The following is a 25,547-nucleotide window of genomic DNA, read 5'->3' on the forward strand; positions in this document are numbered from 1 at the left end:
ATATTAATTTCGTTTTCCTTTATTTAATAATTTCGTTTTTCTTTATATATTAATTTCGTTTTCCTTTATTGAATAATTTAGTTTTTCTTTATATATTAATTTCGTTTTCCTTTATTTAATAATTTCGCTTTTCTTTATATATTAATTTCGTTTTTCTTTATTTAATAATTTCGTTTGCACTATTGGGCTTCCGTACATTTGAGCATTGTGTGTTTAAAAGTTGCAACTCACGGGGAAATGTGCAGTCGCCTGTTGTACAATGCATCCCGGATTTGTAGCACGTGCAGAGGTTACATCCATCGTCTGCTATCCATGTGTCTCCGACCGAGTAAGATACACCGTCCAGATGACATACAGCTACAAGAAATGTACAGTATACGATGAAACTTACACTGTATACAAAACACCTACAGAGTGCGACACACAGTTAAAATGACATACAGCTATAATAAATGTATAATATAGGATGAAACTTACACTGTAAATGTAAAACGTAAAGAGAGCGACACACAGTTTAAATGACATACACCTACACGCTATGAATAATACTGGATGAAAAAAACTTCAGAACAACAGAGTACAATGCACCAACCAAATGACAAACACCTACAAGTATTGTACGATACAGGATTAAATTCTACTATACTTTTATCTAGCGAATACGTCACAGAATCCAGATGACAAACAAATACAAGTAATGAACGGTATAGGGTGAAACTTGCACTGTAAATGTAAAACTTACAGAGTGCCACACACATTTAAAGTAATAAAAAAACCTACACAGGTAATTTAGGAGTCTCATAGTGACCTAGTCAAGTGATCTGATTATTACCAATTTTAAAAGACCAGAAGCACGTAATAATTTCATTATCTGTTACTCAGTTCTTCTATTTCACCGTGTAGATTACGTTTACTTAAAGCATTGTTCAGCTTTAATGAAGATAATTTTCCATGATATTCGCAGATTGATGAAGAAAAATGTATATAAAAAAAATCAAGATACATGTACCTTACTACAAAAATGATTTTAAAATGTTCATCTTTTTGTGATTAAACACATATAAAATGAAACTGAAAAACAAAAAAAAAATTAAAAACAATTTAATACTGTACACCTTACATGTGAAAAGGTTTCAACATTTGCGACAAATATATAACAATGTTTGGCTATGACTTGGTCATTCAATTAAAATTTACTTACAATAAGTGTAGATGATGAACTGAAACATTAATCTTTGTAACAATCAAGTACTATGATTACAATATATAAATCGTATGATAATTGTGTTTTATTTTCATGTTCTGATAGCTGCAACTAAAATCACCAAACACAAGTAAACTCCGTATAGAACAGCCAACACCTTAATTTTATCTGAATATATGGCTCTAAGAGCATTTGTAAATTTCAAAAAGTTTTTATAAATTGTACATTTATAATACTGAATGTATTATGCTTATATATAACTATATTGCGGGTTAAAACACGCTTTCACTAAATACAGTAATGGTGTATACGCTGCGATTCCCTACCTCTATTTGATATTCACTTTGACAGTAGTTTAAACAAGTTCCACCTTCATATCTACGCGTAATTGGGGATCATCAGTAACGGCCCCCGTTAAAATTAAAATCAGTTATGTTCCCCAAACTAAGTTTGATAACAGCTTGTTATTAATGATTCTTATTATGTTCCCCAAATAATGATGGTGATTTAGTATTTTAATAAATGTGGATTACCTGCTATCTGAAATAAATATAGCCTTTTGCTAATTAAGGTCAATCCTTAGGTATAGATATATAGATACAGTACAGGCAACGCGGATCCCGTATTAGACCGCGTCCCCTCTGCGGTGTATTGATCCTTTCCGCGTTACACCGTCTCGGGTTTTGATCGCGGTGCTACCTGAGACCGTGTTCACACCGCGGCGGGGCCAGCTACCGTTATTCTTCAGCTTAGATGTTCTTACCTGTAAAGTCTTGTCGATTTTTAATCGTGTCGAAAAGGGGGGATTAAGATTACGACCACATTAATATTATAGATATATACCATTACATGGATTCTTTAAAAATTCACTTTTAAGTTTTATTTATCAAATTGTTTAATAAAAAACATCTTTTTTTTACCATTAGTCACTCAAAATTAATTAATTCTCAAACACGTCTGTTAACAATAAATAAATACATGTATAGGATGAAATAAAGTCGAATAATTTATCAAAAATATATTTATTTTTAAAATCAATAATGCCACTTTCACTGATCTTCAAATTGCCAAAAAGGTATAATTAAAATTTAAAGAATGCCATGATATCGCTTCTTTTTATATGCACTGTAATCCGCTGTTCACAATTAGCCCGTGCAGTTGCAGTTACATGTAGCTATGTGTTTATTTATCTGCGAGATTCTATCACAGTCATTTGGTTTCATTAAAAAAATACCTTTACTACTGTGTACATGTTTGTTCTAAATAACAGCATGAAAAATGATGATAGCTAGTGATACATAATTACAATTAAAATTAAACAAAACACGCATAAGTGTAGGAATACCGGTATGTTGCTCCATTATTATGCGCTACACTGTAAGACTACATATGTATGAACTATTAAAATCATGTAAATATCGACATGATTTTTTTTTTTTGGGGGGGGGGGGTGTATTGTTAATAAAATAATCACAAGTCATTCTATTCAGAATATCAATAATTTCTTAGCCAGTATTTGTCTGTAGTTCTATTTTCTGCTCTTTTCGAAAATTAAAATCATGTCTATGAACATGAACAAATTTCAGGTATGAAATGCAATGTCTGCGGTTCAAATAAAACACAAACACAAATATGGGCCCATTTAAAGAATTTGAACATACAATACAGAAATTAACTTATTTTAATCAGCAAGTTGCCATGCTTCAAGTTTTCAGGTGTATGTGTAACCGTTCGGTTTTCCTCAGGTAAGTTTGGTGTTGAGTGGAGCTTACTCGAAGCGGCTGAGAAGCCCCGAGGGAACGACGCTGGCTTGTGTATAGATATCTATATACACAGGATGTTACTTGAGTGTTTTACCTGTATACGTTTTCCTACGACATTGTAAAACGAAGCCGGTTTTTTTTTCATGTCTAGCTCATGAATTGAAATGCATGAAATAAAGCATGTTTTTGTTGCAGACAGAATCCTTTTAAAATTTTTTTCTTTTAAATAAATATTTTCAATAATTCGACAATTTTAATATACTGTGCTTTTCTTAATCAAATGTTATAAAATAAAAAATACAATTTATTTTACCACCAAAATCTGTCGTTGTAATCTGACGACAAAAAGGGAAGTAAATCAAATTACACGTCATATATGCTAAACAAAAGAAGAAAGTGGATCATAATTAATATAAGTCTCTCGGTGAATAACAATTAAACTTGGACAAAATCCACAAATGGTCAATATACTGATAAATCAGCGGCCGCAAGATCTACATGTATCTGTATGGAATTTAACAAATTTTAATCTGATCCGCAAGCAATATCATTAAAATTATATCATGTTTAATTTAGTTTTATTCGACAGACTTTAGAAATCAATATACTGATCAAAACGAGGAAAAACGATCATGCACGTGCCTTAATATTGTGATATTTTTCATCTCTCTCTCTCTCTCTCTCTCTCTCTCTCTCTCTCTCTCTCTCTCTCTCTCTCTCTCTCTCTCTACTAACTGGTACAGGTATAAACAGACACGTAAATAACATAGTAATGGATCATTATTTGATTTAATTAATATCAAATACTTTAGTAATTTGTTTTAGAAGTTTGGGGTTTTTTTTACTGTTATTCTCTTTATACACTCCATTTAAAAAAGCAACAATATATTGACACAAATTTCAAGACTATTATTGCATTTGAAAATGATATCGATGAAATAATAATGAAACATTGAATCAAATGTTGTGTTGAATGGCTAGACAACGATGTGCACATTCAGCGAACGTTTCCCAAGGTACTCTAAGACAGGTGTGAAACCCCCAGGGCATGCCGTTTCCTGCTCTGGCACTGCTAATCCCTATACACAGGAAATGATCGCGGCTAATACTTAATACACAAAGAAACAGAATTTGTCAAAGAAAACGAGAGTATTTCATTTTTTGCATTGAATATTTATTAAAAATTTAAGTGTAATACCCCCCCCCCCCCCCTTTAATTTAATTTCTTCTGTGAAGTTTATCATCATACCTGCACATCCTATCTTATCTATTGAACATGAAAATCGCCAAATACATGTATTAAAATTAAAAAGAAAGACATTGTTTACAAAAGTAATACATGTTAATATGAAGGTGAAGAAGCGATATTTTTTCTTGATCTCTTGTATAAAGTTCACCTGCCCAAAGTTAACTCTCGCCATCGAATGCTTTCCGGTTATTTGACACTTTCAGAAAAATGCCTGCACATTTATATAAAAGAGGGAAATGAATTAAAGAAAAGTTTTCTAAATTTGGGAAAAGAGCATAACACCCATTCTCAATATAAGGGCACAAATGCCTCTCTGATTTTTTAAAAAATGAAGTTCAAGAAAACAATTTTTCTATCAATTACCTTTGAAAGAAAGTATCTGAAGATTTTGTTTCCAGATTTTTTTTCATCAAATTATAATACATGAAATAATGACAAGACGATAAAGCAGAGGGTGATTTTATTCAGAAATGTAGCTTGAAATTAAATGTACGTTACTCTTTCTTCGATGTCCAAAAAGATATGTAAAAAAAAATGTAGTCATTAAAATCACAATTGGAATAGCTCATCTTAACACCAGCACATCCTACCAACTCTGTCAGCAACATATTTTCTCGGCATACGAACGTGCGTTTGATTTTTCCTTTCAAAAAACAATGGTAACTTTTTGATCCAGATGTATAAAAACATTTTTTAAATATATGCTTTAAATTCTTCTCTCTGTTTTGTTTAGAGCGATCATTTTGGAATCTTGTCATTTTCTATAGATACTGGAACCTAACATGTACATGTAGTAAAATTCTATTTTGTAGTTACTGTCTTTTTTAACATATATCCATGCCGATTTAGAAAACTACGTAAATGTAACGTACATTTCAAGATATATTTCTGTTTAATAAAAAGCTTAAAATTCATCTAAAAATTCATCGTTTTGTTTCAGTTTATTAAAAAAAAGATTCTCTATGTAATCACATTGTGTTATATGTCGCAATCACCACTATAAAGACACGATTGCCTTAGAATATGAGTAGGTAACGTACATTTCAAGCTTGTAGTAATATGTAAATTAGAAATAAGAAAATTTTGAAAAAAAGCAATTATTGACATAAAAATCATTTCAATGAAGCGTTTTTGGGCAGTAATATAAGAAATCATAATGTAACAAACGAGGTTATTTGTCATCAACTACATGAATGTCACGTCACTTCGGTAACGTTCATTTCACATATTATTGGAGAGTCCCCTCCACCTCAGTTCTTTACCATTCTTTTGTGCTGTTTCGCTGAAATTGACACCGTTCGTAGCCTAGTTACTTCTACCCGTGTGCAAGGGTACAGACAAAAAAATATAAGAGTCAGACGTATTTTGCTATGATCTAACAAATGCTCGTATTTGGCCATTGAAACTTAACATAAATCTATTCCGAATATATCCATCGACAGTTTGTTAACAATTTCATTTAGTATGTTGCAACATCGTTTTCAAAACACAAACATACGTGCTTTTCAGCAGATCTGGTAAAATATAACCCAAAATGCAATGATTCAAACAAAACTGAGTATTGTGTGCCTTTCAGTATTTGAAATGTACGTGACCGTCTTGTGTTCTGGGTTTAGGCCTATTTGTTTCTTTTTTTTCTATTTTTTGTTTCTTTTTTTACCAATTATAAGCCTATGCATACTTTGTTTTAAATTATCAACAAGAATTAAATTAATATTGACGAAAAGTCGCATATTAAAAGTAAACAAACTGCAAAAAGGTTGCCAAAGATGAATTTAAGACACTTAGAAATAAATTTTCTAGCATGTGGCAACAGTCTAAAACATTTACGAGGATTAGGGGTGCATTTAGATGGATTTATGTGGTCAGTTGTCAAATGGATTGTAACGATAATTTTGTTTCGCTCGTGTAAACGCAATTCATTGACTAAATTAAAAAAAATGTCAGTTAGAAATACGTAAAATGTACGTTACCATACGTAACGTACATTTCAAAAATAAAAATCAATTCTCTTCCACAAGCGTACGTTAGACACGCAATATATTGATAATATTTGAACTTTAATATCATAAGAAATACATCATACAGGTTTCGTATTCAGAAATATATACCAGGTATCAAAATTATATTACATATAATTGACCGTAATATATTTTTTTTCCTCAGCAGAAACGTTTCTTTTCATTAATTTTGGGATTTAGCCGACCTCCAACCTTTGAAACTTTCCTTTGTGTACACATTCGAGTGTGTGAAAGTATGAGAATACATGAAAATTCGTGCGAGATTCACTTAATTCGAATTTCATGGTAACGTACATTTCAGTCACGTACATTTCAAATGATCACTTTTCATGTAAAAAATAATTTTTAATTGTGTTAAGCAAAACGTCTTTGCCAGTTTACAGGATACAATGGGTTGCTTATTCAGAGTCGTCTCATATTTTCTACTTAATATATATTCTTAATGGAAGAATATAGGTAACGTACATTTCTTTCTTATCTCTACGATTGAAAATGTCTTTTATTCCGTAAACATATTTAAAAAAGTTGCTCAAATTGTTCAATTTCATGTTACATTATCTAAGTAGGAGTAATTAATCTATCGAAATTTCAAATTTAGCCCATCAATAAATAAAGGAGAACAAAACTATCAGGTGTATAATCTTTGTGTTTGCTTGTAATGTGGTTGAAATGGAATTAAGCGACAGGGACATTGCACAATAAAAATTATTTATCATCACAAAGAAAATGTATTTATTGTTATAAAAAGAAATATATATGATACAAGGTTTAACTTATCTGAAAATTTTTACTGAAGAATCAAAACTATATATTACACAAAGGGGATTCAGAATAATATTTGCCTCGGCGACAGTAACGTACATTTCAAATAGGCTACTATATTTGAATTTGGAACTCCTTAAATACCCTTTCAGATCGATAATTATATGAATTCTTATTCATTGTTATATGACTATTTATAATGTTGATTTAGAAATTACATCAGTGGTATTGCTTTTAAATGAAAATGAGGCGACATTATTTGAGCCCTTATATTGAGAATGGGTGTAGAGAGAACGTAGAGACTTCATTTATAAAGTACAACAACACAGAACCATGGGAAGCACGGAGTGTCTACAGCTCCCCCTGCACTGGAGACCTGCTGGTGGGGATGTGTTACTGCAATTGTGGTACACTTACAGGCAAGATTGTGCGGTATAACTCTTCACGAGAAAACATCCAGACCATACAGCACAACAACAACACAGGTCAGGGACTGTATATTGATCCTATCTAGATCACAGAGAACTGCAATGGTGATGTTATTGTGTCTGACATAGCCCGTGCTGTAGTGGTGACAGATCGAGATGGTAATTATCGCTTCTCCTACAGAGGTCCTCCATCAGGATCAGTAGTAGTACCACGTGGAATCTGTACTGACGCGCTGTCACACATCCTGCTGTGTGATGATATCACCCACTCAGTACAGATGCTAGACTGTAACGGTCACTACCTGACTGAGATACAGACATGACAACACCGTATATACGATCCACTGGGCCTGAGTTATGATGATGACACACACTTACTGTGGGTAGGGTCACACAACAACACAGTCAACATATACAGAGTGGTAGATACAGACTCTCTGACTGGTAAGTAACATTGTATATAGATCTGTAATTATAAAATTCATAAAAAATGATAACTACGTGTACATTATGTGAGGGAAGCCATTTAAGAATAACTAGATATTGTATATTTGTGTATCCAAATGTTTATTTTCAAATGTTTATTAAGATTAATAAAAAAAAAAACATTCCTTAATTAGTAAACTCAAATATTATCTGTTAAGCATTAAGGTTTTGACTACAAGTATGAAAAAATACAGGAAAAAGAAATTATTAATGTAGCTCTATATTCAATTATTTGTAAATTTTAACTTTTTTGTGATTTCTTTTCATAGAAAACTTTTATATAAAGTACATTTGTGTGACAGAGAACTTTTAATTTATAGAGACGTGCATGATATACTGTCAATAAGTAAATTATTAACCTTTTGGGTTTATGAAATAAAATTGGTGTAGTATGCTATTTTTTTTTTAGAAATAGTGTGTGGATTAATATTTAAAGTCTTTTTTATTATTATAATTACAAATATAAATATTTCAATATACTCAGTTTAAAAAGTTCCACATTAAGAAGAGATGAAATTTCGTCTTGACGTTGACTGTAAGATATATTTACATCCACTGAATATTTTTTTTCCTTTATTTTTTATGAAGACAATTGTCATTATTCCGTGCCTGAACGACACTTAGCAAGCCAATTGAACAGATTTCTTGAACAATGGCTGTTCCATCAGTTAACTATGCAATGATATATTCATCAACAATACAATATTTGACATTTAATTTTACTTTGAATGTCTTTTTTTAAACAGATGTAAATATAAACAATGAAATGTCTTTCTTTGCTTGTTAGTACAGGAATTAAAGTTGCAGCTATTGCAGAAAAAATACTTAAACTAATTTCGCGGGTTATGTATTTTTTTTTGCAACAGCTGCAATATAATTCTTGTACAAATAACCAAAGAAATCTTAAAAAACACCATTGACATTAACGCAGCTTTGTCAAAGAATGTAGTGTATTCTGTAGCAAGTGTGGGGGGAATCTACACGATGTACTGGGTTGACATGTTTGTACATGACAGAGTTAAAAAAAAATTCTAATTTAAGATTGATGCAAACCTTGAGACAAAAATTATTTCTTACTCCAGGAAATCAAGTAAGTCTAAATGTAACTGCATTGACCACATTTAGCGACTGGAAAATCAAAGGGAGATACCGTATTTCAATTCAAATATTCTAAGATCATGAATATTTGGCATATAAAAGAAGAACACTAAAAACCTTTGCATTGAAAAGGTAATTAAATATCAATTATTTACAACGTAAAACTTTGTTCTGTTAACAGGACTTCCCCTGGAGGACATCAAATGCAGAAAGCATCCCAGAATTTCCCTGGAACAGTTCTGTACCCTGTGTGGTGTTCCCTTGTGTGTGGAGTGTACCAGCTCTGAGGATCACAGCAGACATGACCTAAAAAATATAAAGACATTGTTTGACAACATTCACAGGACAAAAGGTAGGTGTTTGAGGCCTCTTTGAAATCAGATATCTCTGGCCAATGGAAGTGACCTTTAGTGACCTGAGTTAAACACCGAAAGGACATTTACTGATCGATGATGATGAAGGCCTTCCATTTAATTGTCTGCCTTGTCGTCTGTAATCAAAGTTCTGGAGGTGTATTCACCTAGTCCATCTGGCTATCAAGCTGTTTATTTGTCTGTCTCTGAAATCATGCAGGCTAAAACTTCATAATGGCAAACAATGTTGGATGCTGGATCTGACCTACATCTTTCAGATGAGCATGTTCATGATCATTGTCAAGAAACTTTAAACTGAACCAAACTTACCTCAGAAGAGATTGTGTAAGTTGGTATTCAAACGTATATTAAAGGTACTGAAACTTACCTTTAAGATGATTTTCCTCTTTTTTGCAACATCACGGAACTATTAATCCGCAAAAAAAGTTCCACCAAAATTATTAGCATACTTTTGAGCAAACAAAACGCTAAATGTTACACCCGCTAAAGAAACCCGCTATACGGGTATAGAAAAATTGATACAATTTAAAGTGAAATTGTCATGCCCCACAACTGAAGAACTTTCAGTACTCTGATTGTTTTCTTTAAGACTGTTTTATTTATTGATATCTGACATTTCTTCTTTATTTTGTAGATGGAGATACACTTTTGATGTCCCTTCTTATTTCCAAATCCTACAAAATAAATAGGAAGGAAGCAAATTGGATGAGCAGATATAATGCTGTTGCCACTAGTTTTCATTCCAAGGAAGTAGCAAAGCAATTTTCTCTTACAGAATTAGAAATATATAAACCAATTTTGAAACTCAATGAATTAGAGATTAGTTTTTCAAATGAGCTCTTCAAAGATATTAGTTTCTTGAAATTTTCAACAGAGCCAAAATTTCTGGATATTTTCTTGACTTGGGCAGAAAAAGAAAGCATTGCTGAATACTGTAGATCGTGGAATTATCAAAGAAGAGAAGACGAAGTTTACTGTTGGTTATTACCAGAAAAAAATGAGGAGTTTTTTAAAAGACTTGGAGAAGATATTTACATGCACCCAACAATGAAGGATCAGTCGTTTCAGGAATTCGTATTGAGAAAATGTAGGTTAACATTCAGCTTATCTTACATAATGATTTAAACGAAAGAATAAGGTTATATAAAGCAATTTTGAGATAAGATATTTGTTAATTTCCAAAATTCATTAAAAATAAGTTATAAAACAAAACAAAGAAGCGAGATGTATAAATGATAATGTGGAGAAACCAACTTTTCTAAGAATTTTCAAAGAACTGTATGCAGTATATTGCATATATTTGCCCCCACAAAAGTCATATTTTGAAAACTTCCTGAAATGTGCTGAATTTAATAAATTGTATGAGAAATATAAATTAACAGAAAATATTATAGTGTCAAAGCAGTGTATTCACAATTTTTGTTTTTATGACGTCACAAACTAGTCCGATTTTATCTCCTTTTTCAGAAAGAGGACAAAATGGGCAAATTTCAACAATTTTAGCTTTAAAATTTATAGAGCGCAAGTTTGTTCAGGAACAATATTGACATATTTCATTGATATTATCATTGTACACATTATATCAAAATATTGATCCTGAACACACATGCGCTCGGTGACTTTTACTCAAAATATCGACGAAATATGTACATTTTTCTGTCAAATTCATAAAAAACTGAAATTTTCGTCATGTTTGTGACGTCATTACGTACATATGGCGTCATTACTTATGAAAATATTCAGTGCTTTGAAGTCAGCATATACTCCCCTGTTTAAGAACTTAATTAAATATATCTCCATCAAAGTTTAATTTGGGGTGAAATATTGGTTATTACCGAATAAAGTTCTTTAAAAACAATCTTTTCTGAGAGTGTCGACACCTTGCATATTTCCATTTTGTAAGAAGTTTGCCTGGATGAATGATTAATAAGATCCTGTAAGGAGGTTGGGGGGTCAACAAATTAACCACAAATTAACGACCAAATTTAACTTTTTTAGATACGGTATCTTAAGCTGTCAACTATCATTTGGCAAAGAAAAAAAAATTACATTTTAGTTTTAAAATTTGATCATTTTTGTGTATTTTTATATGGAGCTCTTCTTTTAAGTAGATCGAAATAGTCTGAAAATGGCTGCCACCCCCAGCCTCGTTAACAGATTTTTTAATCAAATAAATGTATTGAAAAACAGAATTATGATATATTTCATTTTCAATGTGTACATTTACGTAAACATGAATTTGTCTAAGTAATATTTATTATAATACTTGTGTTTTGTCCTAATTAGTCGGCATACCAATGCAGATAATAATGAGGGGAGACAACTCAGTGAAAAATTTTGTTGAGAATCTTAAGAGAGGCAAAACAACCATGTACCATGCCTCTGGGATGATAATAGGGTGTGCTGGTAGTGGGAAAACAACATTGTTAGAGAGACTGAAGGGCATTGATCTGGAAGAAATAAAGAACAATATAAGTTCAACCAGAGGAGTCTATATCCACACGGATGTTTTTGATGTGACTGATAGCATCCAAGGTATTCTTTATCATTATGTTCGTTGATTGTTATAAATTACTATTGTATGATGGGCTTCTAATTTAAGGGGGCCGACTGTGGTTTCCATTGAGCAATATTTCGCGCATCATAGTAAAATGAAGCTTATTAACTGTTTTATAGCTAATTTTTTTTCTTAATTATTACAATTAAACAAAATTAAGAAATGATATGTATAAAAATGTAAGTGCAGCTTTATATTAACAGTTTTTTAACCGATTTTGTAATTGATAGGTAGATTAACGTCGTTACAGTGTATTTTTGACGTTATGATAAACTGAAGCTATTAAAGAAAAGGGTAATAAAAATTTCATTAAGTAAAAGTAATAAACACACACTCTTGAAATTTAAAACATAGAAATTTAAGAATACCTCCATTATTTTTATTGTTTTCATGTGAATCTTTCATGTCCGTCATATTTCGTATTATTCTTTATAAACAGGAAAATTCGTTAATATTTGGCATTTTGAGATGCTTGGTAACAAGAATTTTGTGTTTCTTACATATATTGTATAATTACTCATGAAATATTATAGTTTGAAGAAAAAGTCTATGGTAGTATTTGCATAAGTTTAAAAAAAAACTAAAAATTGGCCTTTCCCTTTATAATCCTATTGTAAAGTACCTGAATTTTGAGGCGGCCCATCAAAAATACCTGGACGGTAGATTTTCCTCAAACTTTGCATGTACACTGAAGTTAATGTAAGTTATTTATGGTATAAAATGAAAAGTTTCGCTGTTGTAGTTTTCACACAATTAAACCCCAGTCGGTCCCCTTAAACAGCAAAATATTTCATATGAGCCATATTAAAGGGGCATGGACACAGTTTCAACTAAACTTTAAAATTTATTTTTCCATTTTTACAAATATCTAACTAGGGTCTTTCTAATGATCATAAAAAATATGAACACCCGTTGTCAAGATACAAGAAAGATTTAGAGCTCCAAACATTTGTTATGTAAACAAGGCTAGTGTCATGTTTTTGTTTACATAGGTTAATATATTAATATATGTTAATTCCAAGTAGATATTTTCAAATAAAAATAAATTTTAAATAAATACGATTAGACAGTTACTATTGATTTGCTGAACTTTATTTTGTTATAAGTATGATATTTTCTATATATGTAAACAAAAACAAGGCAGGAGCCTTGTTTACATTATGAGAAACTTTAAGTTCTGTATATTGTTTGTTAACTAATGATGTTCAAGTTTTTGCTAATCAATAGATGATGCCTTAGGTAGGAAATGTCAACATTGAAAAAAGTAGTTTTGAATCAAAGTACTCAAAAGTACAGAGAGCCGGGCTCATTTACAGAGTAGAATGGATTTCTTACATGAATCACGTTTATATTCTGATGAATAAAAATATTTTAAAACTATCAATATAAATGGTAAGACACTGACAGTGAGTTTTTCAATCCTAATACCACGGTCTGATTTTGTCAGAATCAGAATTAATCTGGTACCGCAGCTGAATGTAAACAAACAGGCCAGTCTGGTTCCCTCTCCTCCTTTACCTCGTATGTGTAGAGAACTACGGTAACACTGATTATCAAAAATCCTTACGCTAATGAACTATGTTCTTTGACTTATGAAGTTTTCAAAGTCATTACAACTAATGTTTATTTTATATAGATAAAACTTCGTTTTATTTTTGTTGCTTTATTTAGCGTTTGTATTATCTCAAAAGCGGTTGAGAGTAAGAACTATATTTTTGCACGTAACTTTAAAATGGCGACTATGGGGTTAACATCCTGCCTTGAACAGGATCACATAAGCCGGCAATTGCTCTTTGAGCAATAAGCCCGGCTAAAAATCAGTTGAAACTGTGTCCAGGCCCCTTTAAGTAGCAAAGCACTTCAATGAAAAGAAATTGAAAATCAGAAATTAAAAATGTTTTTTTTTTTTCAAAATACCGGTATCACATAGATATTGTATAAACAAAGAGGTCATCGGTTGCTGTACAGTTTACAAATAATGCCCTTTTTCTTTCAAGAGGTCGATCCAATGATATATCGACTGAACAGAAAAGCGTCTTGACCGAGTATGAAATGAGAGATTGATATGCTTTTCTGTGATCAGAAGTGGATATATTCATAGATTGACCGCATACAGGGCTACATTTGCTGTATTTTTAAAGACATAAACATAGCAAAAAATGCAAAAAAAAGTTGAGTTTTAATTTATCTCTTTCAATTCTAGTTCAAGCAGGTGACTTATTGGTATCTGTTCTCGTCTGTCGTCGTGCATCTTCAGTCGTCCGTCGTGTATTAACATTTGAATATGTTTAGCTTCTTTTCTCAACAGCAGAACCATTTTTAGCTAATTTTAGCGTAGAACATTTATTGATGAAGGGAATAAAATTTGTCAAATTCAACCAGATTAGCAATACGGTATCTTTAAAAATCTTGTTTACTCTAGACATGAAGGAGTCTGTTGACAGGATTGTCATAAGAATTGAGTCCTCTTAAAGTATTTGAAAACCTTGCCCAAGGGTCAGGGGTTCTGGTGCTACATGTGCATATATAGGACGGGACTTTATAGATCATATAATGAAAATACGTTATTTATTTGAAAATCTTCTCTTCTGCTTCTGTATATTAAACCAATGAACCATTTAAATAGTTATGACTAGGAAGGGTGCATTTTCAAAATTTGTGAATTTCATTGCCCCTGTCCCAGGTGTTCAGAAGTTAGGAGGGGGCTATATTTATTTATATAGCAAAAATGCATAAATTCTTTGAAAATCTAATCCGCTATTCCTGCGTATTCAGCCGATGAAATGTAGATAATAGCTATGATGGGAAAGGGTGTGCAATCTAAAATTATTAATTCCCTAGCCCTTGAGCCAGGAATTCTGATGTTAGGGAGAGTTTTATTCATTATACAGTGAAAATGCATCAATGCTTTAAAATTCTTCTCATCGGCGTTTTGGCACAAAGTCAATGAACTATGTTCGAATTTATGACGTGCATTGGTACTTCTTCCAAAACTGTAAAGTTATGGTCCCTGTATTATTGGTTCTGGTGCTAGGGTGGGATTGTAGGGATTTTATACTAGTGAAAATACATTTTTGTCCCTCTTTTTATGAGTATTTGATAATCAGATCAAGCATGCTACACTGTTAGTGTATATTTATGATGAGTAATTATGCCTCTTAAAAACTGTAAATTGCATGGCCTATCTGCTTAAAACATGAATCAAATTCAATTCTTAGAAAGTTGTTACATGTCACCCAGGTGACCTATAGGTTTGTGGGCCTCTTGTAAAAACTTCTTCTTAGAATGTTCTGGTTTATCCGCCTTTATATACCTAAAACATGATGCCAAACAGACCAATTCATTCTTCCATTTGTCCATTTTTATTATTGCAATTTGCTTTCGTCTGTCGTTGTGCATCGTTCGTCGGCCGTAAACTTTTGAACATCTTTAGCTTCTTCTCTCTGGAACCACTGAATCAATTTCAATCAAATTTGGTAAACAGCATCTATGGGTAAAGGGGGAATTTGTGAATTTCATGGTCCCTGTCCCCTGGGGCCTGAGGGGTGGGACCTTAACAACTAAAAGTAATGCAATATTGCATAATGCGTCACGTTTCATCTTTGTGCTAAAAATAAAGTTGGATTAGTCCCACTTAAATTTCGGAATTTTATTGATGCACATACCTTAGTCTCAATAACAATTGAAAAACTGGCAGAAACGTGCTATCTTCAGAGGATTTATTAGTAAGATACGGACAATATTCCCAACATCCTTCAACTAATAGACAATCTTATATTGACGGTCAACAGTGAAAGCGTCTTTTGCAATTACAATTTAGCAGTTTGTCCGTATGTATTGTACTACCCCGGGACTCCATCAAGAAGCACTTTATAAAGAAAATTCCCATTTCATTTCTATACTAAAGATCTGGTAATTGGGGGGGGGGGGTCTTCTGTATTCATTTAAAGTTTCTTACAGCGTTATTATACCATCTAAATCAAAGCAAACTGCTCTCCGGTGTGCTGTAACGTCATCAAACGTCACACTTTTTTATGCCCCGCCATGCATATGGCCGGGGCATATAGTATTTGTCATGTCCGTCTTCCGTCCTTCCGTCACACTTTGCGTTTAGCTCTGTTCAAAGCTAAGTTTCAAAGAAACTATCCAAGATATTTTCATCAAACTTCATATGCTGATAGATATTGATGAGAGCTATGCAACTGCATCAACATTTTTTGACCTTGACCTTTCCTTTGACATTGACCTCACTTTTCTTAAATTAGTGTTCAGCTCAGTTTTAAACATACCATTCAAGATGGTGTTATCAAACTTCACTTCTTGATACAAACTTGCACGGATGATGCATCTTAGGATGAACACTACCAGACTTGCTTCGGATGCTGGACCTGACATACATTTTCCAGATGAGTGACCAAGTTAAAGTTTTTGGAGCAGGTCCATTCCTTAGGAACTATGAGCCCTATTTGGACCAAACTTGCATGGATGATGCATCTAAGGATGGACACTACCAGACTTGCTTCGGATGGTGGATCTGACCTATATTTTCATTTCCAAGTAACTATAAGCCCTGCCTGAACCAAATTAGCATGGATGATGCATCTAGGGATGGACACTACCTGACTTGCTTCGGATGCTGGATCTGACCTACATTTTTATTCCCTAGTAACTATAAGCCCTTCCTGAACCAAACTGATCAAATTTTATGCACATAAAAATTTTCATGTTGCTTTTACTAAAATTTTAGCGCTTTTGGCGCAAGAGCCCCTGAGCGCTAAAATTTATTGTGCGCTAAAGGATTTCTAAATATTATTTTTTGTGTGTGTTCAAAGCTTATACATAAGTACATGTAAACTGGAATGCGCGATTACATAATGACGAAGGGTCATTGGATTTTATATACACACTAGCACTGCACATGTTCGAAAGACAGAAAGTTCTTACCCGATTATTATCATTATCATTAGCACCTTCAAAGTTTGGCTTCTCGGCGTGTCAATCATCTATCGCCTCGAGGTAAACGATGCAATCAAGCATGGCGATTGAGCTTGCAGACATTACAGTACCTGATTAGGCCAGGTAAAATTAATCTTTAGATTCTCATCCTAATTTGCAAAAAAATTGGGGCGGGTGGGCGGATTTTATTTTTTATTTTTTATAATTGTTAATTTATATATAGGCCTAAGTATCAACAAAACAATGGACGCCCCGTACACATTTTTTTTATTACCTTAATGCAAATATGAATAGATTTAATTCTTTTCATATTCTTGTAAATATTTAAAGAAAATTTTTGCTTTAAAAGTTAAATATTTATTGTTAATTAACAAATTATCAAGTACACATTATACGGCACATCCTGAACAAAATGAGGTGGAGATACCAATAAATTGTGTATGCGTGACTTCTTATTCTGCAAAATCTATATAAATGTTCTAATAATTATTCTACTGAAAAATCTAGGCCTTCTCTTAAGTCTGTCTAAGATGTTGTAGATTTTTTTTTTATTTCAAAGATAAGTCACACAGCTGGAGATCGTTATATATAACTTGACCAGGTGTCATTTTCCTCGTCTATTTTTACTTAGTTACAATCTCTCTACATACTTGCTCCTGCCAGTGATGGTATCTATATGTGTTTATGCTATTTTTTCTTCTCTGCCTTCTCTATACTGACAAATTATCTTTTCCTTACACATTTAAACTGCTTTTATTGCCGATTTTTCTCCATTCTTCACATGGCGTTTTTGCTATAAATGGCGACACGCGACTTTTAATACAGACGGGAGATAACTTTTAAACTTTGACCCAAATTCTTACTGAATAAAAATACATGAAAATACCCAAAAATCAAAATAAAAAACATCGGGGCGGGACATTTTGATAGGGGCGGGCGGGGATGAGAATCTAAAGATTAATTTTATATAGCCTTAGGATTACCGTTTTATCTAAGTAATTTTCTGTCGATGCATGCATTGATTTAAATGAGTAAATACTCCATTTCTTTTAATTGAAAATAGAAATAAAGTAAATTTTAACATTGTGCATCGTCCATGTGATAGCAACACGTACCGTGGTAAACTTAACGAATGTTTACTGATATACGGGAGTACTAATGTGTTTCCGTGCTCGACTAACCAAAAAGTGGATAAAAAAAACAACAAAATATCACATTTATATATTTTACTGACAGGTACAAGCGCTAAAATTAATTTGCGCCAATGCACTCGCACTTGCATTTGCGCTAAAATACGTATGCGCCAAAGAACTTTATTCGGTTATAACCAATATTTGCCCCCCAAATGAAACTTTGATGGAGATATATTTAATTAAGTTCTTAAACAGGGGAGAATATGCTGACTTCAAAGTACTAAATATTTTCATAAGTAATGACGTCATATGCACGTAATGACGTCACAAACATTACGTAAATTTCAGTTTTTCATGAATTCTACAGAAAAATGTACATATTTCGTCGATTTTTTGAGTAAAAGTCACCGAGCGCATGTGTGTTCAGGATCGATATTTTGATATAATGTGTAAAATGATAATATCAATGAAATATGTAAATATTGTTCCTGAACAAACTTGCGCTCTATAAATTCTAAAGCTAAAATTGTTGAAATTTTGTCCATTTTGTCCTCTTTCTGAAAAAGGATATAAATCGGCCTAGTTTGTGACGTCATAAAAACAAAAATTGTGAATTAACTGCTTTGAAACTATAATATGTTCTGTTTATTTATATTTCTCATACAATTTATTGAATTCAGCGCATTTCAGGAAGTTTTCAAAATTTGACTTTTGTGGGGGCAAATATATGCAATATACCGCATATAGTTCTTTTCTCGTTTTACAGTATATCCTCGGCGGGGCATTCATGTCCTACGGACATATTTCTAGTCATGTTTTGTGTTCATCACTTTCCTATTTTGAATGCCCAGGAAACCTTCAAAAATTGGTCAAATGTTTTTAGATTGTAAAAAATACGACAAATTAAATAATGGAAACGAATAAGGATAATTTTTACCCTAAACTTTTATTTTTGAATCTTTTATTTCAAAACAATACTCATGTTTTCTCTGATAAAATCTTCGTTTTTGACCCTGCGCTGTAGGACCTTACCCTGTGCATATTCAAGCATGATAAAATCTTTATTTTTGTCTATATTTTATCCAAAAAATAATAATACACTTAAATATGACAAATAAACAATTACTGAAAATTTCAGCTTAGTGCGTCCATTATTTTTCGAGAAAAGCGCTTTGTCCACGATTTTACCGGACATATAGTTATGATGAGCAAAAGTGCTTCTTCTAAAATTGTGTGGCCTATTGGCTGGGGGTTGTGGTGTTAGGGCGGCCCTATTGATTATACATGTATAGTGAAAATACATTGATTCTTTAAAAATCTGCTCCTTGGTATTAAACCAATGAATTAAATACAATGTACATAGTTATGATGAGGAAGGATGCTCTAATGATTATATAGTGAAAATGCATTAATTCTTGTAAAATCATTTCCATGGCTTCTGGGTATTATGCCTATGATCTTGGTATATATATTTATGATGAAGAAAGGTGCATCTAGCAAAATGGTTAACTTCATGTCACCTGTGTCAGGGGTATCGGGATGGGGGGGGGGGGGTCTGAAAATAAATTAATGCTTTGAAATCTGCTCTTTCATATTAATCAATCATTTGTGATGAAAAACGATTTATGAAGTTTCCAAAATTTTGAAATATGTGGCTCCAGGGTCAGTCCCTTACCAAAATTGTAAATTTCATGGCTTTAGGGTCAGGGGTTCTTAATTATGCTGGGGATGGGCTAAATTGAGAATATAGTGAAAATGCACAATTTCTTTGAAATTCCTCTTTTCTGCTCTTTGGAATAAAATAAACTAACCAAGTACATAGTTAAGTTGAGTTTGATTGATTGATTGATTGATTGTATACTGTTTAACGTCCCTCTCCAGAGTATTTCACTGATATGGAGACGTCACCATTGCCGGTGAAGGGCTGCAAATGTAGGCCTATGCTCGGCACTCAGGGCCATTAAGCAGGGAGGGTTCTTTATCGTGCCACACCTGCTGTGACACGGGGCCTCGGTTTATACGGTCTCATCCGAAGGACCGCCCCATTTAGTCGCCTTTTAAGACAAGCAAGGGGGTACTGAGAACTTATTCTAACCCGAATCCCCACGGGGCTAAGTTGAGTTTGACTGCCTCTTCCAAAATTGAGAATCTCATGGCCCTAGGGTCGGGGGTTCCAGTGCAAGAGCGGGACTATAGAGATTATATAGTGAAAATGCATAAATTCTTCGAAATTCTTCTTCTCTGCTCACGGGCATTAAATAAACTTACCAAGTGCATAGTTATGTTGAATAAGACTGCCTCATTCAAAATTGTGAATTTCATAGCCCCAGTGTCAGGGGTTCTAGTGATATGGCGGGGCTTTAAAGATTATATAATGAAAATGAATTATTTCTTTGATTATCTTCTTTTCTTTTCTTTTCTTGGTATTAAACCAATGAACTATGTACATAGTTATGAGGAGAAAGAATACCTTTTTGAGATTTGTGAATTTCAGGGCCCCTGGACCGGGGCTTCTTGTGTTTCTATAATGAAAATGCATGAATTCTTTGAAAAAATTTTCCTTTGCTCTTGGGTATTATGCCAATGATCTAAGTACATATTCATGATGGAGAAAGCTGCCTTTTTCAAAATAGTTAATTTGGGGGTATTCTTTTATGATAGTTTTTGGAAATCAAAAAATGAAAAGTTTAGAATTGAATTATTTTAATGAGTATTTGTGATTGAATTAAATTTATTTAAGATTTTAAAGAATTTCTTTTGTATTTTATACTTCCCTGAACTTCAGCCAGTCGGCAGCCATACATGTTTATGGTAAAGTCGCTATATATACATGAAAGATATGGAGATAACGAACAGTATACAATCGTAAAGTCCATTAAACAATATACAAAATCAGAGCAGAGCAAATACGGACCTCCGAAACATCAGAGGTGGGATCAGGTGCCATACATGTAATTAATGCAAAGAATTCGTCATCTGGATATGACTTATTATAGATATAGCCATAGATCAAAGCAAATTTAGGTCTATGATAAAGCGAAGTAAATTCCAATGTCCCAGGACTTTACCATAACCGAGTTTTTTCTTGCTCATATGGGAACTATATGTACCATTTTATGAGCTCAGTGCTCACAGTACCTCTTGTTAAATGTCTAATCGTATAAAGCACAGAAATTTAAAGGGAGAAGGAGTTATAAACAGATTGTATTTATTTTTATTTGCAGTTAATTCTTCAAGCCAACAGCAACGCTTTAAACTTAGACTTGAGACAAAAGATCTGAAAAAAGAGGGTTTCGGAGTATCCGGGGAGTACAGTTAATGATGGGGAAACGCAGGGAATGATGGAACCAGTCGATGATGAGGGTAATACGACTGTAGCACCAAACCGTGGAAAGATATCACATGAGGATACCAACGACAAAAAAACCAACTCATCCTATCCATTACAAGGGGCCATATCATCCGAAAATGTGGTGGAAATTTTTAATGAAAGCCAAGATGTTCAACATCGTTCAGAAATCTCTGGAAATTTGCAAATTGAGGCAAAAAAACGTTTCAGATCCAGACAAAAAAATTGACTTTGCGGGACAGTGTGCATATTATGCCTCACACCAGATATTTCTGAGTCCCCGGGCTTTCTTTATTCTGGTGCTGAATATGGAGAAGAAGTTTGATGATAAGGTTGGAGAAGAAGTGTGTTGTCGGGAAGGCTCCGTTTACGGGGAATGGACACACAGAGGTAATATTTTAATTATTTCATGTATGATAAGAAACATTAATCAATAAATCTTTTACACACCGCCACATTAAGTCAAAAACCGAATGTATTGATAAATTTGTTTGATGTGAATTAAAAAGGGAAGTAACCAATATCTTATTTTTCAAGAACGTTTTCGCTGAAAAAGAATTACTTTTCTATTTGTTTGTCCTCCTTTGTAGCTCTATAGGAAAGGAAAGTTATATGTTTGTTTATGAGAAAAAAATAGGCCATACCTAACCTAAAAGAATCATTTGTTGCAATCTATTTAAATGAAAATAAAATAAACTTCCTTCTTTTATTGTCATAGGTGAATGTGTCTTTGTTTTCCAGGTTATCTTGAATTCTGGATGAAGTCCATTCATCAATATGGCAGTGATAAGGCTCCTGTCATACTGATCGGTACACACAGTGAGAAAAAAACAGAGAAGGTACCATATACTTTTGTTTACTTAAAATCATAATATATACATTATGCTATTGTTAGTCAAAATTCACCATTAAATCAATTGTCAGTAAATTATCAGTAATAGTGAAAAACGGGCATTATTATTAGAAAAAAGTGAGGATAATGTAGTACAACTATGGTGAAATTATTTGAAAAAAAAACTTGTTAAAAAAACAGGCAAATGTCCCCTTTTAAAGCTCTCTCTCTCTCTCTCATTTATTTTTTTTAAGTATAAATCAAGAAATTTTGATAATTGGCGGAATCTCTTCAGGTGATTCAAAATTAATTTCCACGAAAGAATAATCAGATAAATCCTTTTTTCATCTTATTACATATTAATTTTACTTGTTGTTTAGAATTGGTTGCATTAGACAGTAAAAATGTTCAGAAATATGTCTGGAAGTAAAAGTTGTAGGTTTTTTTTAGTGTAAAATAGAGCAATGAAGTAACTAATTTGGCCCTCCCTCGTTTTTGAACAATAAATAAGCTAGATCTATTGTTTGAACCATGTTTAAAAACAAGCTTAAGACAGTAAGAAAACATTTCATGATTATAAACATTGTTTTACCGTTACTTCTTTGTACATGTATGCATAAAATACTATAAGGACTTTGTTTTCATTATTTAGATTTATTGTTTGAAAACATATTTTATCTTTGTCATAGATTGTTTATTATAATGATGATTTGCATATGTATATTTAAGCTAGTGTCTCAAGCAAGTGTGTGTAAACAGACACGACGAAAATATTTCATGATTATGAACATTGGTTTACCATCACTTTGCTTGCATAAAATAAGGTAATTTTTTTTGTTGAATAGGAAAAGGAATTGTTTTTCCGTGAAGTATGGAAGACTCTGGACATGAAGAAGAAGTCTTTAAAAAAACATATTGATGTGACGCGGCGATTTGCAGTTGGTTTCCATGACAATGAAAGCATTGAAAAACTCAAGCTGTCCATTGCTGATGTCGTGAGCAGGCTTGATCACTGGGGTGAAGAACTTCCACAGTCATGGGCTATGTTTGAAACATTCTTTCGGGAAAAGAAACTCCACAGAATTTTGAGTAGGGGTGAACTTGAGTTGTTCAACGAAACATTGCCAGAGGGAATAAAGCTCCAAACTACTGAAGATAAGATTTCCATGCTAGAGTTCTTCCATGACATCAGAGAAATTATACACTTCAACCAACAATTCCTCAATGAAAGTATTATTCTCGATGTTCAGTGGTTTGCAGATGCATTTAAAAATGTCATAACAGATAAAAACCATGCAAAAGAAGATTTAATTGAATTTACCTCAGAATGGGACAAATTCAATCAAACTGGAGAGTTAGATGAATCTCTCTTATCTGCTATATGGAGAATGAACAACAATTGTTACATTGAGAATAAAGAAGCCATCTTGCTATATATGGAGAAGTTAGGACTCTTAGCTAAAATGGGGGACAAAAAGTGGTATGTCCCCTGCATGAACAAGATGCAATTTCCAGTAGACTGCTTCTCATCATACTCTGCCTCCTCCATCATCTGCTACACGTTTGATATTCTTCCTGCTGGAATTTTCCATCGTCTTGTAGCAACTTGCATGCAGATTCCTTGGGAGATTTTTACTGATGGAGATAGAGGATGCATTTACCAGACGGCGGCGATTTTTGAGTTTGAAGACCAGCACCATATAATAATGCTTGGAATGACTCAAACAGATATTCAGTTGCAAGTGTTTGTTTTGGTAGGAGAAGTTGATGTTACAGTGTGTCACCAGATTAGAGAAAGAATTGAGAGTTTTTTGCAAAATCTGTCCAACACATTCGAGAATAACACCAAATTTCATGTTGCTTTCAAATGCAAACCTGTAGGATTTTGTGACAGCAAAGGCAGTGCTGTCGTAGATGAATCTAAGTTTACAATAGCGACTTTTAATTGTCCTTCCTGTCCAGCAGTGGAAAAGCATGTGATAAACTCTAGCGCTATAATAAGATATTGGAAACAGGTAATGCTTCTAAATTGAACAAAATACTACATCAAAAAATTAACATAAACTTGTCAACTGCAAATAAATTTACCGTTTTTTATTTAATGATTTATATAATATTGATATTTTTTTTTAGATCATCAGAATATTCAATTTCATTTATCCATCAAATGCTGTGCCATTCAAATGCTGTGATACTTTGACAGATATTGTTCTTAGTGGTTTCTTTTCCCTTCCAAGATCACAACTGGTTTTAACTAAATCAGGTGGAATCTTATTTCAGATACAACAGACTAATTCCAGCTCTTTGACGGCTTCTGCACAAAACCTTGGGGACCGATCTAGATATGCGAAACTTGGAATGGCAACAAATGACGTGTTAAATCAAGCATACAGAGACATACTAGAGATTGAGGTCCCCCCTTCCCTTATATATAACAGAGTGAAAGGAACACCAAATTTGCACAAAAGATTGCGTCCGGAACAAGAACAACTCTTGATAGATGCCAATCATTCGGGATATAAGGATTTTGATATTTCGTTAACATACTCATTGATCAGAAACATTTGTAAAAAGATTCCTTTACCAACCAAAGGAAAATGGGGAGACGAGCCTGCAGCAGGAGAGGAAACAGTTGGTGATGATATCGAGAGAATTAGGTCAATCCGAAACGGTTTGACTGCTCACGTGAGCTCAGCCTCCACCTCTCAGGCAGAATTCGATGACACCTGGTCTATGATGTCAGATATCTGCCAAAGATTGGAAACCTTCACAGGAAAGAAGTACTTGGACAACCTGAATGAGATAAAGAAACTGACCTTAAGAAAGGAAACTGAAGATGCTGTAATAGAAAAGATCAAAATGGAAGATCAGCATGAAATGGTGAAAGAAATATGGTCAGATATGAAAGTGATGAAAGCAGCAGTAGAGAGGCTTGAAATGAAGCATGCGTCGAATTAAGAGTGTATGTCTTAAAACGTGCCATGAATCCTTGAAGAATAAATTGCCTATAACTTTAAATAGATATATCAATTAAAAATGAATGATTTATTTTCTTTTCAAATTAAGATAAATAGATATTAAATTTTCAGTAAACTTGCGTTGTTTCAACGTTTGACAGCACACGTGACCTCTGTTTTCACTCCTCAGCAAAAATTCAGAAATATATGTCTCACCAGAGACATAAAAAATGTGGTTTTATATGTTTGTGGTCTCAGAAATTCAAAATTTGACATTGAAAGAGGAAGATGTTATTAATTTTGAGATATTGCGTTCTCTGGTTTCAGATGTGCAAAAAATCAAAAGCACATTGAAGATTTAAAGTTAGCGGGATATGA

At 33.0% G+C, this 25,547-nt stretch overlaps 2 protein-coding genes across 2 annotated transcripts; both read left to right on the top strand.

Moving 5' to 3' along the window:
• Window positions 1–7,346: 7,346 nt before the first annotated feature.
• LOC134233550 (uncharacterized) lies at window positions 7,347–21,366 on the top strand. Its single transcript, XM_062715518.1, has 5 exons — window positions 7,347–7,871; window positions 9,193–9,363; window positions 10,020–10,472; window positions 11,672–11,920; window positions 21,256–21,366. The coding sequence occupies exons 3-5, from the start codon at window positions 10,037–10,039 to the stop codon at window positions 21,348–21,350; spliced, it is 780 nt and encodes a 259-aa protein (XP_062571502.1). The 5' UTR covers window positions 7,347–7,871; window positions 9,193–9,363; window positions 10,020–10,036; the 3' UTR covers window positions 21,351–21,366.
• A 67-nt stretch (window positions 21,367–21,433) lies between these two features.
• Window positions 21,434–25,305, top strand: LOC134233549 (uncharacterized). Its single transcript, XM_062715517.1, has 4 exons — window positions 21,434–21,770; window positions 22,122–22,219; window positions 23,058–24,227; window positions 24,493–25,305. Exons 1-4 carry the CDS (start codon window positions 21,434–21,436, stop codon window positions 25,168–25,170), a joined length of 2,283 nt encoding a protein of 760 aa, XP_062571501.1. The 3' UTR covers window positions 25,171–25,305.
• Window positions 25,306–25,547: the final 242 nt, after the last annotated feature.

This window comes from Saccostrea cucullata, unplaced genomic scaffold (assembly GCF_032062105.1).
Source record: "Saccostrea cucullata isolate Sc308-1 unplaced genomic scaffold, CSIRO_AGI_Scuc_v1 ctg9745, whole genome shotgun sequence".
Lineage (NCBI taxonomy): Eukaryota > Metazoa > Mollusca > Bivalvia > Ostreida > Ostreidae > Saccostrea > Saccostrea cuccullata.

Bases quoted from the DNA above. Each gene is read 5' to 3' on its own strand.
- LOC134233550 (XM_062715518.1), top strand. From the start codon at position 10,037: ATGTCCCTTCTTATTTCCAAATCCTACAAAATAAATAGGAAGGAAGCA. The intron at 10,473-11,671 runs GTAGGTTAACAT...TGTCCTAATTAG, and splicing joins GGAATTCGTATTGAGAAAAT to TCGGCATACCAATGCAGATA. The intron at 11,921-21,255 runs GTATTCTTTATC...TTTTATTTGCAG, and splicing joins TGTGACTGATAGCATCCAAG to TTAATTCTTCAAGCCAACAG.
- LOC134233549 (XM_062715517.1), top strand. From the start codon at position 21,434: ATGAGGATACCAACGACAAAAAAACCAACTCATCCTATCCATTACAAG. The intron at 21,771-22,121 runs GTAATATTTTAA...TTTGTTTTCCAG, and splicing joins CGGGGAATGGACACACAGAG to GTTATCTTGAATTCTGGATG. The intron at 22,220-23,057 runs GTACCATATACT...TTTGTTGAATAG, and splicing joins GTGAGAAAAAAACAGAGAAG to GAAAAGGAATTGTTTTTCCG.